This window comes from Carassius auratus, chromosome 38 (genome assembly GCF_003368295.1).
Source record: "Carassius auratus strain Wakin chromosome 38, ASM336829v1, whole genome shotgun sequence".
NCBI classification, from domain to species: domain Eukaryota; kingdom Metazoa; phylum Chordata; class Actinopteri; order Cypriniformes; family Cyprinidae; genus Carassius; species Carassius auratus.
Genome location: NC_039280.1, coordinates 7,583,259 through 7,596,220, shown reverse-complemented (window position 1 = coordinate 7,596,220; position 12,962 = coordinate 7,583,259). Strand labels below are relative to the sequence as shown.

At 35.1% G+C, this 12,962-nt stretch overlaps 1 protein-coding gene and 1 long non-coding RNA gene across 2 annotated transcripts; one reads left to right on the top strand and one right to left on the bottom strand.

Moving 5' to 3' along the window:
• Nucleotides 1-504: 504 nt before the first annotated feature.
• On the top strand, nt 505-1,585 carry LOC113056861 (uncharacterized). Its single transcript, XR_003277758.1, has 2 exons — nt 505-596; nt 701-1,585. It is a non-coding gene; the product is annotated as an uncharacterized LOC113056861 (long non-coding RNA).
• A 1,957-nt stretch (nt 1,586-3,542) lies between these two features.
• Nucleotides 3,543-10,869, bottom strand: LOC113056860 (stromal cell-derived factor 1-like). The gene is made up of 4 exons (XM_026223765.1): nt 10,713-10,869; nt 9,127-9,244; nt 7,162-7,245; nt 3,543-5,676 (listed from the first exon to the last, which is right to left on the bottom strand). The coding sequence occupies exons 1-4, from the start codon at nt 10,777-10,779 to the stop codon at nt 5,646-5,648; spliced, it is 300 nt and encodes a 99-aa protein (XP_026079550.1). The 5' UTR covers nt 10,780-10,869; the 3' UTR covers nt 3,543-5,645.
• Between the last annotated feature and the right edge of the window lie 2,093 nt (nt 10,870-12,962).

Genomic DNA, 12,962 nt, shown 5'->3' with positions numbered 1-12,962 from the left:
AAAATTTTATTTTATCCAAACCCATTTCAAACAAGGTTATTTTATCATATTATTGTTACCTTATAAACTCAAGAATACATCCATTCCAGACATGGAAGATGCTCTGATTTGAATTTACAACAATTATTTTACCAACCAACCATGTTAGAAGTACACACATCGGTCCCTTTCTCTGTGTCAGACTTAACTTTGTTTGTTATCGTCTTCTAAATAATGCTGCGAGTGGGGCTTGAGGAAGTGACGTCGCCTGCATCTGCGCAGTGCGATCTGATTCAGCCTCTGAAGTGAGAGACAGGAAACAGAAATACTGCAAAATAATAATAATTGTAGCTGACACTGATAGGTCATTTATGGGTTGTGTATGAGGTATTTGTTATATCAGGGTTTTGCTCCTTTTTGTATTTTTATGACTTTACAATTTAAATATAATATTCTGTATGTGTGTCAATTGCATGAATTCTGATGTGCTTATTTTGTGGTACTGATTCCTGATTAGATTTAACCTGGAAGTGCTGCAAATTGAATGATGAGATTTGAACTTAGATACACCTGTTAGAGCTCTTCACCATTCTACTGCTGGTAACCAGGCCAACACGGTAAAAGTGTTAATTTATGTATATTTCTTTAATTGCATTGATGTCCTTCGTATTGTAATGTGTGTGTAAAGCTATATATTTTTTGTGTTTCTGTTTGTATGTAGTTTTCAAGGTGTTCCATATCTATAAATAAAACAAATGGACATCAGTACTTTGGAAACATGGACTGTTTAATGACCAGCGAGTAGTTACAATAATAATGCGATGTTACAACATTTAGCCTCGTTTGGGTCAATGAAAATAAAGAGACATTTTAGCATAGTTTTTTCAATTTTGTAAACTACATTTTTATCCATTTTTATTCGTCAACAATACTGCATTATACATTTATTTATAGTCATCATCACATGACAAGCATGTCATTTTCGTCATGTGATAAAGGTTTGTCATAATTTTCGTTGACGAAAGCAACACAACTGTAGAGTGTTTTTTGCTTGTTTTGTGAGGTCATAAGTTACAGAAACTGCTGTTGGTCACTTTGTAAAACAGACAAACTTTTCGGTTTCTTTGAACTTGTGTAATGTATTTCCTTCCTCTAAATAGAGTAAAAATGTTTAGATTACAGTAAAAGCTTTTTAATGAATATTTCAGACAAGATGTATGTTAGTATTTGTTGATTAACTGGCAGTGAGTTCAATGGTGGTTGGTGCAATGTTATTTTCTCCAAAAATGTATAGCTATATAGATGTGACCCTAACTGTTGCTGACTTCTATGAAGTGTAAATTATTATACACCATATGCTTCATAATGCATTTTATACTTTCCTTTTTCAGTTCAAAAAAACAATAATTTTGAAAGCTTTTTTGGTCTGTTTGTTTTAGAAAACTTTGTTCTGTGCATTCAAATGTTCATTTATGTTCAGAGTGACTGCTAATTCTGTGTTCTCTTGGGACTTAATCAGAGTGTTTGCCATCCTAAATCGGCCAATATTTGACTGCTGTATTAAACAAGTATTCAAATTAAGTGTAGTGGGAAAAATGGCACTTTTTTTTAATGAGGTTTAACTTTAATCTTCAGTCTTTAAAGAATCAATATTAGTGAACAGAATAATATAATTGCATTTGCATTAGTTAATAATAAGTACTTAAGTACTTACATGTATTTAATGCAATGTATATACTACAAATACATTTACATATTTATGTACTTATAAAAACCCATATATATTATATATATATATTTGTGCTTTATAAGTACTAATAAACAGCCAATATGCTAGTAATATGCTTTCTAATAAGCAATTGTGAGAATTGGTCCTCAAGCTAAAGTGTTTTGTGTGTGTGTGTGTGTGTGTTTATAAAGTAACAATATTGCTATCACGTTTTGAAGTGCATTCTTTATCCCCTGCGAAGATAAACTGACACTCACACACAAACCACTAATCTGTCTGATGATATCTTTGTAGCTTACTTTTTGAATTCTGTATCTCATTCCACATAGTTGATGACAGGTTATAAAATGTGGCATCCTCAAATTGGTTTACACAATGTGGTTTGAGACTGTGGGTCTGAAAAAAAGGTTGTTATACATAAGTGTCAAAGTTAACCAATGACCACTTGATGAATAATTACATGCTTAATAAAGTTAATAGAGTTACATGCTTTCACTACACATGGGATTTCATGGTTTTGGAAAGTGCACATAATGACATTCCTTTTGGTTTAATAATTGTTTTGGCTTCTGTGAAGAACTTTTGTTTATTTTTGCTCCTGATTTCATCGTGAAGTCTGAGAAAGCAATTTTCTCCATTTTAACAGTAAGTGTCCTAATTTTCAAGCTCATCCAAAGTAGGTTGGTGTATTATTCTTACATGCGGTTGCTCAGGCAACCTTGAGTTTCTGTATTGTTCATTTAAAACTTTTTGTTCAGTTCACCAGCTCACCTCTAGAGACTTCATACAACTTTTGTGACCTTTTAGAAACATCAAAATTAGCAGTCAAGTAGAAATGGGTGTCGGAAGTTATGTTGAACTGAATCTTGTAAGTGTCCACTTAACTCTGAAACTTTTTTCCATTTACTATAATAATAACAAAGAAACTGTGACGTTTCTTGTTTTGTCTTAAGTTCCACATCTTTGACTTGCACCAAAAAAAGTGTCATTTTTTTGGTTATCATTCTAAAGTTTAAAAAAGAAAACTTATCACACATTATATTGTTTAGTCACACATTCCCTTTGTCTTTTTTAAATGAGTAATATCTTAATTTGATAATTAATTTGTATGTTAAAAAGTATGTTTCGTCAGTATTAGAAGCATTAAAAAATGTAATCCTACATATGAGGTATACATTTTATGCATATGACAGATGTATGAACTTGTATACTGTTCTATTAGAATGATCAGTTGTCTTTCTGTTTTGAATTAGTAACTCAAATATAAACTTGATTTAATCTCTTTTGGACCGTATCCGAGCATACGTGTTTCATAATAGATTTGTACCAGATTTTATGACTTGCAATATTAATTTATTTCGACCTTATTCTGAATATTGATTTTGACAGCTATGCAAAGTTGTAATATGAATGAATTTCCCCTGCTGTGCAAGAGATTATTCCTTCTGAGAGTAAGGGTACAGTTTAGTTTTTATTGGGTTTCTTTCCGTTTTTAAGGGAAATTGAATATGACAGCTTATAAAATGTACAAGGCAAATATTTAATTTTACACCAAACCTCAGTGGATGTTTGGACAGGTGAAAAGCCATTCGGTGTCTCATGTAAATCAAAAAAATGCCGCCAGGATTATTTAAAAGAGCTGTGAATCAAGGTGTGAATTTTAAGTCTTTCTGCACTTCTTGACCCATTTCAAATCTGTATTTCCCTTTTCCTCATTTAACATCCAAATTCTAATTGTTGGAGACATGGGTAAAAGGTGACCTTTTTTTTTCCTTGGTGTGAACCAAATCACAGGTATGTTCATAAGCATCCATTAGTAAAACTTCATACAGAATAATTCATAATGATTTATTTCAAAATGAACACGTAAGGGACTAAATCAAATCAATATACAGATTTACAAAAGAAAGAACAACAGATGTGTTTTAAGCTGCCATATACACAGAAGTAATGTTCACATTAAGTGGGAAAAATGAATGGAAGGACATATGCTACAGTTACTTATGTTACATTGTTGAGAATATTGGCAATTTGTTGGAATATATATAAAATAGCTACTCTTACGTTTCCATTTAATCCTGGAAATGTTTTGTTTATTGGCATCAATGCACTGGGGCATTTTAAATGAGTAAAGCTTTGCGTCTGTCTTTATTTTTTGAAAATGAGCCCTTTTCAAAGAGTGCATGATATTTTTCCAAGATGTACTTTACTGGTGGGGGGCTCTAACCCTCATCATATACACAGACTCCAGGAGAGGCACAGAGTATGTAGAGGCATTATGTTTCCTTATAGATTTTGTGCCTGAGGGTTGCGTTTGTGAGGTCTGGTTCTTTTAAAGGCTCAACGTTATGAAGTTGGCAGTAATTTAACACAAATTTTCTTTGGAGAGGTACAAGGCATTGGTATACTTTGCTATATGTTTGTGTTTACATTGTGTTTTCCTAGACAAAACCGCTGTCCAAGAGAAACATGAAACATGCTTAGATTTTCAAAATTATTGATTCATTTTTCACTGGGGGGATTTTGAGATGTTAGATTTTTTTTCTGTAATGTATTTATTGACATGTATCATGTACATGTCAGTTATTCAGCAGCTGTTGATGTTTAAATGAATAATTTGACTGTTCTTAAAACATAGTGGTCAAATATTCCACAAAAATATAAAATAAACCCACTCAAACTAATAAAATATGATGCTGAAGATACAAATGTTTAATAAATTTGGCATTACATTCATAACTACGTCTAAACAAAGAAAACATTAAGCACCAGTACTTTTCACTACGTAATGGACGTCATTCAGAATCTTGTTTTTTTTTTTTTCTCTTCAAAAGTCGCAAGGGTTATAAAGTGCATTGTTATATATAGGTAGTCATTACGTCAATTAGTTCTGCCTCAAGGTCTACCTCAGATGTTCCACTAACACTGCTGTTTTATAAAGATTATCATGCCTACCATGATTTAGTTTTCATCATTCAATAAATGAATTAGCTCATTATTACTTGCAGTAAATTCTCTAAGTTTTGTTAACTGACGCACAACTGTCTCTGATGTCTCTGATCATGACTTAATTCTGCTGAGCGTGAAGAAACATTTATTTTGTGACGCCGAGCTCCTTACGCACACTCTGATCTGTCAATTAACATTTGCAACCACAGATGTTTTGGTATGCACAGAATGTTGCAAAAGACACTCTGTCGGCGCACAAATGCCTTCCAGTAAAACCAATAACATTCCCCAAAGTCATTCAGAAACCATTTAGGTTATACAAGGTCTTAATTGTTCATGTTTGTTTGGCTAATTAACCCTGCCTTTCCAAAAATAAAAACAAGTGACTATTTTTCATATATGCCATACAACGTTTACATGTAATTTATGCTGCTACAGATATCTAAGTAATGAACTAGTAAAATACGTAACTAAATAGTTGAAAATCAATGCCCTTCTTTTAGTGTCAAAGCACTTGCATGCATATGAGTTGTCAGAACTTCAGTCCTGCCAATGTGAAGTCACACATTCTGTTACAGCTAAGATTAAAATATATTTCAGAGTTTTGAATGTTTGCTCCAAAATGCCTCATTATTTCAATGCCATTCTGCCTAATCCAACATAACACAACAAACAAGGAGCAAACACGACTCCAAAAATATCTCTTTACTGTTTTTAAAACGATATATAAGAAAACATTGTATATACATATCATACGTAAAAAAAAAAAACAAAAAAAAAAACACAGTCATACATATATAATTGCACTTGGCGCTAACAGAGAAGACTACATGGGTGGCGACGGTGGTCTGGTGGTCGTTTGCAGAGTCATTTATTTGGGATGCATATTTGGCAGGTTAAGTGCTGGGTCAGCAAGCATGCCAGAGGACTATATGGTACATATCTGTGACGGTGGGCTGTCAGATTCCCTTGTCATCTGGCAGACTTCTTAGCTCTGCTGTTGTTGGGCTTTTTTCATTCTGCAATGAAGAGAAGCAAAACATTAGAATGAGAAAACAGTCATACTGTAATGCTGAAGAATTTAAGTGTTTATTTTAACTAAATGTGTTCATGACTTGTTAAGAGAAGCAGGGCATTTTTAAATAGCCTGAATCTCCAGTGATTACAACAATAAACCTAAATTCTGCTTCTGGCAAGAATGTAACAGACAGTACTTTTATAGACTGTTTGTATTTGCAACTGCATGCTGTTAGTTTTAATTGCGCTGAAGCTGTAATTAGTTTTTTTAAAAATCACCCAGAAACCATACAAAAAATCCTACATTTTCAAACAGGAGTGTAATAATTGAGCTACTAATTTGATCAAACTTAATAATGAAAAACTTAAGTTTTTACTTAGTTAGCTCAGTAAATTAGGTTTGATGGGTGTTTAAAAGTATTTGTTAATGACACACTTGATAATATTTTATTTATCTTTTTTTTACATTTATACGAGTCACATGACCCGAATATCCAAGCAGATGGATCTGTTTTGTAGCTCATTGATCAGAGGTGTTGCAATGGCAGAACCCTCCCTCACTAACTGCAGATGTACAACTTCCTCTTTCCCTTATTGAGCCGTACTAATGACCGCACAGTATGTGCTCATTAGTGTCCAGCGCCCATTCATGGGTGTTCAGCCCCAAGGAGCCATCGTTCATCTCTGGCTATGAGTGTTTTGTTGTGCAGACCGAACAGTTCACACTTTTCTCTCCCTTAGACAATGATTATTGTTTAACAGGTAGAAACACACTAGTGAAGGTAGCATCTACTGGGTTGTCATACATACATAAGTACTTTTATATTCAACCCCCTACACTTCCAGAATTCATTGAGTGTGCATGACAATTTTGTAAGCTGGGAGTGAAATGAAAGAGGAAGGCAACCAGTTCTGATCTAATACATCAAACTCATGATCAGATGTGGGAAAATGTCCTTCTTCTCATGATTCAGTACAACAAAAGCTTGTTTTACTTGGTTTAGACGTTTATGATAACGATCAGCAAGAGGAACTATTAAGGCAAGGCCGCAAAGCCTGAACATGTTTTCCATTTGCAAGGCAGTAGCTGCTAATCTTGCACATCAACTTAAGTTAAATATTTCAGAGCACTGTAAGCGGACAGAAACAATCAAAAGAAACCTGACAAACAAACAGGGAATGGCTTTCGTGGGCATGCAGAGATATTGGAGAAACGGGAAAGACCAGTGTTTTTATGTGCGGGTGACTTTTTGTCAGCAGAGACTTTTACGTACACTATTACAATGGGCCTGTGTTATTTGACACAGTGCACCATTTCATCTGGGAAAAGTAAATATAATTTGGTTAAGTGAAATAAAAGTGACTCTGTAAGGCCATTTATAGTGAGAACAAGGCTGTAAGACAAATTACACATTGTGTGTGGCCCTGTATTTCCTATCCCGTTTCTCCTTTTTCTCTGCTCCTATTTGTCAAAAGTGTTTCCTTACTTGTTCATGGCGTTCCTCAAGTACTGTTGCAGCCATTTGGTCTCTGGGTTAATGCACACCTCCTTGTTGTTCTTCAGTTTGGCACTGCGGGCGAAAAGTGCAAGTTTTCATTATATTGTTTGAATATATAGATATCTTGGTGCTGAAACTTGAACTTTTAAGACATTCAAAATGCATTATAAGCAATCAGTCCTTACTAATGTAAAGCTACAAGGGCCCATTGTGAGTAGATTCTGAATGCAGTAGAATAGAAACCCCATAGTCAGCGTCAGCTGTACAATAGCAGAACAGTCGTGCATTCAAGCCAAGCAGTTAGTTCTCAGTCACTCCTCTCTCTAATAAGTGATATTACACTGCAATCTCTCATCACCCCGATTATGCTTTTTCTGCATCTGTGTTCCCGTCTTCCCTACAGGTCGTAACAGATTGCCAGATTGTTATCACACTCTTCCTTGTAGCTCTCAGCAAAGAGATTAGATTATAGGTGTCTTGTCAGCACAGGTGAACCTTTTGTTTTAAATCGTCTACAACTGACACAAACAAATCATTAAACTCTTTCTTATGTAAAGTAAAACCTAATCAGGTTAAAATCCAATGTTTGGATTTTGATGAAGATATTTTTATTATATAAGGACAAATCAAATTACATTTTAGGATTTTAACAATAAAAAGTAACATATAATATGATATTGTATTTCTATTTAAGTATTGAAAATCATTTATTGCATGTTTTTTTTTTTTTATAAAATCATTATAGTTGGTGTACAATACAATTTTGGGCTCAGCTTTGGTTATGTGTATTGTTGCTAAAATGCTTTCTAAGAAATGTTCTTTAGTCTTTTTAAACTCTGGGTTTCTTGCAAACATTATAGTTTGTCACATGCACAAACAGTCTGCTGAACTTGCAGCTGTTAGTTGTTGTCCTTCTCATAATCCTGAGACATCTCACAAATAAATGGCACTACATAATATCAATTCCTTGAAAATTTCAAAAGGAAGACATTCTTCATAGACAGGATTAGCTTTAATTAAAGTATGCGTCCACCATCATCAGATCTGTATCATTTAAAGTAATCAATACTTATCTTCATTTCACAGATCTCCTCTAATTTGATTAGCTGACTCTTTTGAACTAGCAGGAGTTTATCAGGGCCTGGCATTTGTTTCTCGATCTAGTCAGCGGGAGTTTGAGAGGGTCTGGGCTGCAAACAGCAGGTAGTAATTACTTCACAGCAAGCCAAGGCCAACAGCAAACACTGGTAGATAGTGTTACCAGCATCACTCATCAATGCAGATTTGAAGTATCAGGGGCTCTTGAGCATTGGGAATCAGGTTCTGATCTGTTCTCCAGGGCTTTGCCTTTGGCTTTTGTGTCAATTGTTGGTCGGTTTGTGATTTTTGAGTATGACCAGCTGTTTTTATCTCGCTGACCCTTTGACACAGTTTAAGTCTTTGTTTACACTTTGGTGAGCATTTATGGTATGGAAATTAAGTGAGGTTTGTAATGGACTTTGACACGGCACTGCAATTAATCTTTGTTAAAAAAATCCAAATAAAGCAGCTGTTTTGAACACTTCACTCAACAGAAGTGGAAACATACAGGGAGGATAGTTCTCATCAACATGCAAGGCTATGGTGTGAGACTAAGCATATCATTCAAGCCCTTTACATGTGTGAGAAAGGGCTCGAAGAGGAACTCTTTTGGACACCGATGATGCTGTTTTCCTGTACAAAATACAAATGCATCTATGCTTAAAGGTCCTACCCCCTCCTATAGCATTTCCCCCTGGATGTATGCAATTGTGAGAGCCTGTCCAACAGTATAATGCTAGACGGGAGGCCAATTCCTGCCCCATTCAGTGTCCCTTCAGTATTTGGAGATTGATGGGGTGAAGTGATGTGTTTCTGGGTCAGGCAGACACCTCATCAGAAGTCGGAAAGAGACTGTTTAGTGCAGATACTCACATGACTTGGAAGGGGCAGTTGGGTGTGTTGACGAACTTGAGCTCGCGAATGCTTCTCTGTGGGACTGTGTTGGCTGTGGAACGGCACCAGCATCTCTCTACCAGGCTGATGGGCTTGGCTGGAGAAGAATTAAGAGAAAAATGGAAGAAAAACTCAATTCAGCTGTTTGCTGTGATGGTTTTAATTCAGTGCATGTGAACGTTGAACAAAATCATGATGGATAATAAAGTTTGATGACAGTACACATTTGCAAATCAGTTTTGCCTGGCATTTTAATTGAGCAAACACCACAGATGCTTTATAAAAGAAAATAGCATCCTTGACTAAAAAAGAAACTTAAAAGATTTGGTTAATTTTCAAAATCCATTATGTAATCATTCTAGTCTGCCAAACTTACTATTGCAACACACTAATAACAACCAGCACAATTATCAGACACACTGGAGGTGCATTTTTCCTCTAATGGCTTTTCTAAAACGTACAAAACCAGATAGTTGGTGTCTATTATATAATACAGATGTGATTATATTATGTGCTCTATAAATTTTAACTGTGAATAAAAATACTGCATTCAGTTTATAATATTATAAGGTATAAACGGGGGTAGGCGATATGCTTAAACGGTTTAGCGTGCATTTACAGTACATTTTATGTGAAATGCTTAGTGCACTGATACTTTTTTTTTAAGTGAACTAAATGGAGATTAAACTGGCTGTATTAATTGCAACAGTCTTCATGTTTTTGCAAATAAAGCATGCGAATTGTATGGCAGCGCGGGGATTGTTCCATTTGGCTCGGATCTGTTACACGCTCAAGGAAGCCGAGAATTCACAGCTCGAGCAGCTTTATATTGTAGCCTATGTGAAGACTGCACAGCGCACGTACGCAAACACACTAACGGACATTGCCCACTCACAAGAGGCCAAAGGTGTTAAGTACCTGCGACTTAACGGAGCTCTATCCACGTTAGTCCACTTGTAAAATGCTAATGACATCTCTGGTAATCTATTCTTATTGTCATGTAAACGCGCGAGCGAGTTACAGCCGCGCGCGCTGGCTCGATTGAAGTAAAGACTGGCGCTATCTCTGCGGTTCTGTTTTATCCTTTAATTTGTGGGTAATTGAGAGAAAACAACGAGGGCGACAAATACACAGATTAATCAACACCGTGACAGTGGCTTTTCTGCTCTCCTGACCGCATGCAAGTCAGTATATCTCGAATATGTGGAAAAGCACTTACGTTTCATGAAAACAACTTTTTTAACCAACTAGTGTGAATTACCCACGTGGGTTTTAGAAACAAAAATCCGTAGGTTATTGCACTACTAATAAATAAAACCGTTTTGAATTTAATAAACACTGTTTAAATAAAAATGCGTAAATGCAATGAAATACGCGTCGTATCTTAAACATGTGCCCGTTACCGTAAAAAAAAACGTTATTTTTTAAGTTTGCAATATTTGCATTGAAGGTCTTTAATGAACGGACTGCGAAATAGCATACCAAATACGCATCTCCGCTTTATGCACCAAAAAAAAATTTAACAATGTAAACATTTGCTAAATATCTGTTAAACAACAACTCACCATTTGAAACCGGTGCATGAATAACGACCGCCATCAGAGCGAATATTACGATCACTTTCAGAGCCATGTTTGCAGTGTGAAGAAGAGATCCGCACAATGTAGAATCCAGGAGCAACTGTGACAGCAGCAACCGCGTCTCTGAGTTAAATCCCCGCACAGGCTCTACTCCAGATACCCCCACCTTCAAAAGGAGAAAGTGGGTGTTCCCACGCTGATTTGTCAGCTATTGGCACTGCAGAAAGCCTCTATTCCATTTCTGGCACCAAATTTTAGATTACTTCGCTTTTTCAATGGAACTGTTTTTTTTTAATTCATGATTTATGTAATATTTGGAGTTTGGTGGTGAATATTGTGACCCAAAACATGAGCATGCATTCATAAAATATATAAAATATTTATAAATATAGTTCAAAACATGTCCTGTTTTCAATAAGTGTAACATTTATGCAATTTCAAGAAAATGTGGATTTAACAACAAAATGTATGTGTAGTTTTTATCTATTTTAAATATTATTTTAAACACTATTGCTTCATTGCCTATTTTGCATAATAATAAAACATTGTCACACTAGTTGTCAAAAATGTAAAAAAAAAAAAATCAGTCTTTTTAAATATATTTTTACAGCCTCTACTTAGTTACAATGTCTAGACATTTTTACGTTAACCCCACAAAAAAAAAATTCAGAAATTGAAACCATATTCATCATAAAAGGAAAGTCATTCATATGCATTGCATTTCTTAATGTGTTTTACTTGCTAGATTATTCACATCATTGACCTTCTCAGTTCTCAAGTCTTTATCTATTTGTGTTTTCACAGTTGCAATATTGTGTATTTCTTTATTTTCTCAAATTCAGCCACAGAACCCACCAACTTATTCACAGAGTTTACCCTGACTAAAGGCAAACAGATGTAGACCTCTGGCTTCTCCAAGTTCCATAGACTAAAATAGTCGTTTACATGAATTCTGATTCACAGCTTATGTTCATAATGACTGTTTTGGAAATGGATCAATTGCATCCCTTGAATTAGCAAAATAAACAAACTTAATTTAAATAAATAAATCAATAAATCTGTGTTACTGTTTCATCTTGCTCCTAAAAGGAAACAGAGAAAGTGAAAAAGGGAGAGCGAACAATTAGTTTTATATCGGGCCAGAACTTTCCACCAAGCCTTCCAGTTAAATCAGAGTGAGGTGATGTTGATGGGGAAGGGGGTGTATTAGTTTGTATAACAGGACACAGATGTGTTCTCAGTTTCCAGGGATATAGCTATACTGTGCTAGACTTTTGTCCTGTAATGAAGTTCGTGAGGAGAGGGGTGAGTTCTCATGTAACATTACTCTGAACAGACCCAGCTCACCGGGTCAAACCTGCTGCTCAGTGGCCCATGTTTGCCAGTGCAGTGAGGGGTTCAAGTGTTGGCACACATTTAATCACGCTCACATTTAATTAAACTGACACATTAGTAAGTGGTGAGGCAGTCTAGATTTTATGTAGATTTTACTTTTGTTTTTGTCATTTTTAGTTCAAGCTTAAGACCTTTTAGCTTGTATATCTAATTAAAAAAAATTGAATAAACAGTGTTAGATGATATTTTGAAGCTTTTAAATGTTTGTGTCTAGTTTCTTGCTGTCATTCTAAGTTTTAGTAACTCTGTGTTTAAACTAACTTTTAAATGCTGTTAAAGTCTTTGAGTGCTCAGCTTTCCTCTCTTCAAAAGCCGGAGGTGAATGCAGATGTCATTTTACAAGGTGACACTGGTGGGAGACTTCACACCCACCCCGAGGTTCTGCAGGCACATTCTTAGTTGGCCAATGGATAACGGGAGACGGAAGCAGAAAGTTCTATAGTTTTCACTTTAATTCTATAGCCTCATCAGAACACTTTCTAAATGTTCAGGCAGCGTCTGATATATAGCCTGCTTTGTTTTCCTAGTCTCTAGATTTAACAACATATTCCACTCTTTGCCCACCTGTAGGTTATTTGTATGCTTTTAGTGCATGCAAATCAATTCAAGTTGTGTCTTGTAAACCATTTGGACCATAACATCCAGTATAAATTTTAATTGTTATGATCAGTTTGATAAGGATGTATATAGTGTAGTGTAGATTTTTTTTAAATTAACTACACTGCAAAAAAGGGTCACAAAAATGTGAACTCAGAAAATACTAGTAATTTATTTTTATTTATTTTTAATTACAAATGAATTGAAAGTGTACTGAATAAAATGTTTTGCCGTAGAAAAACT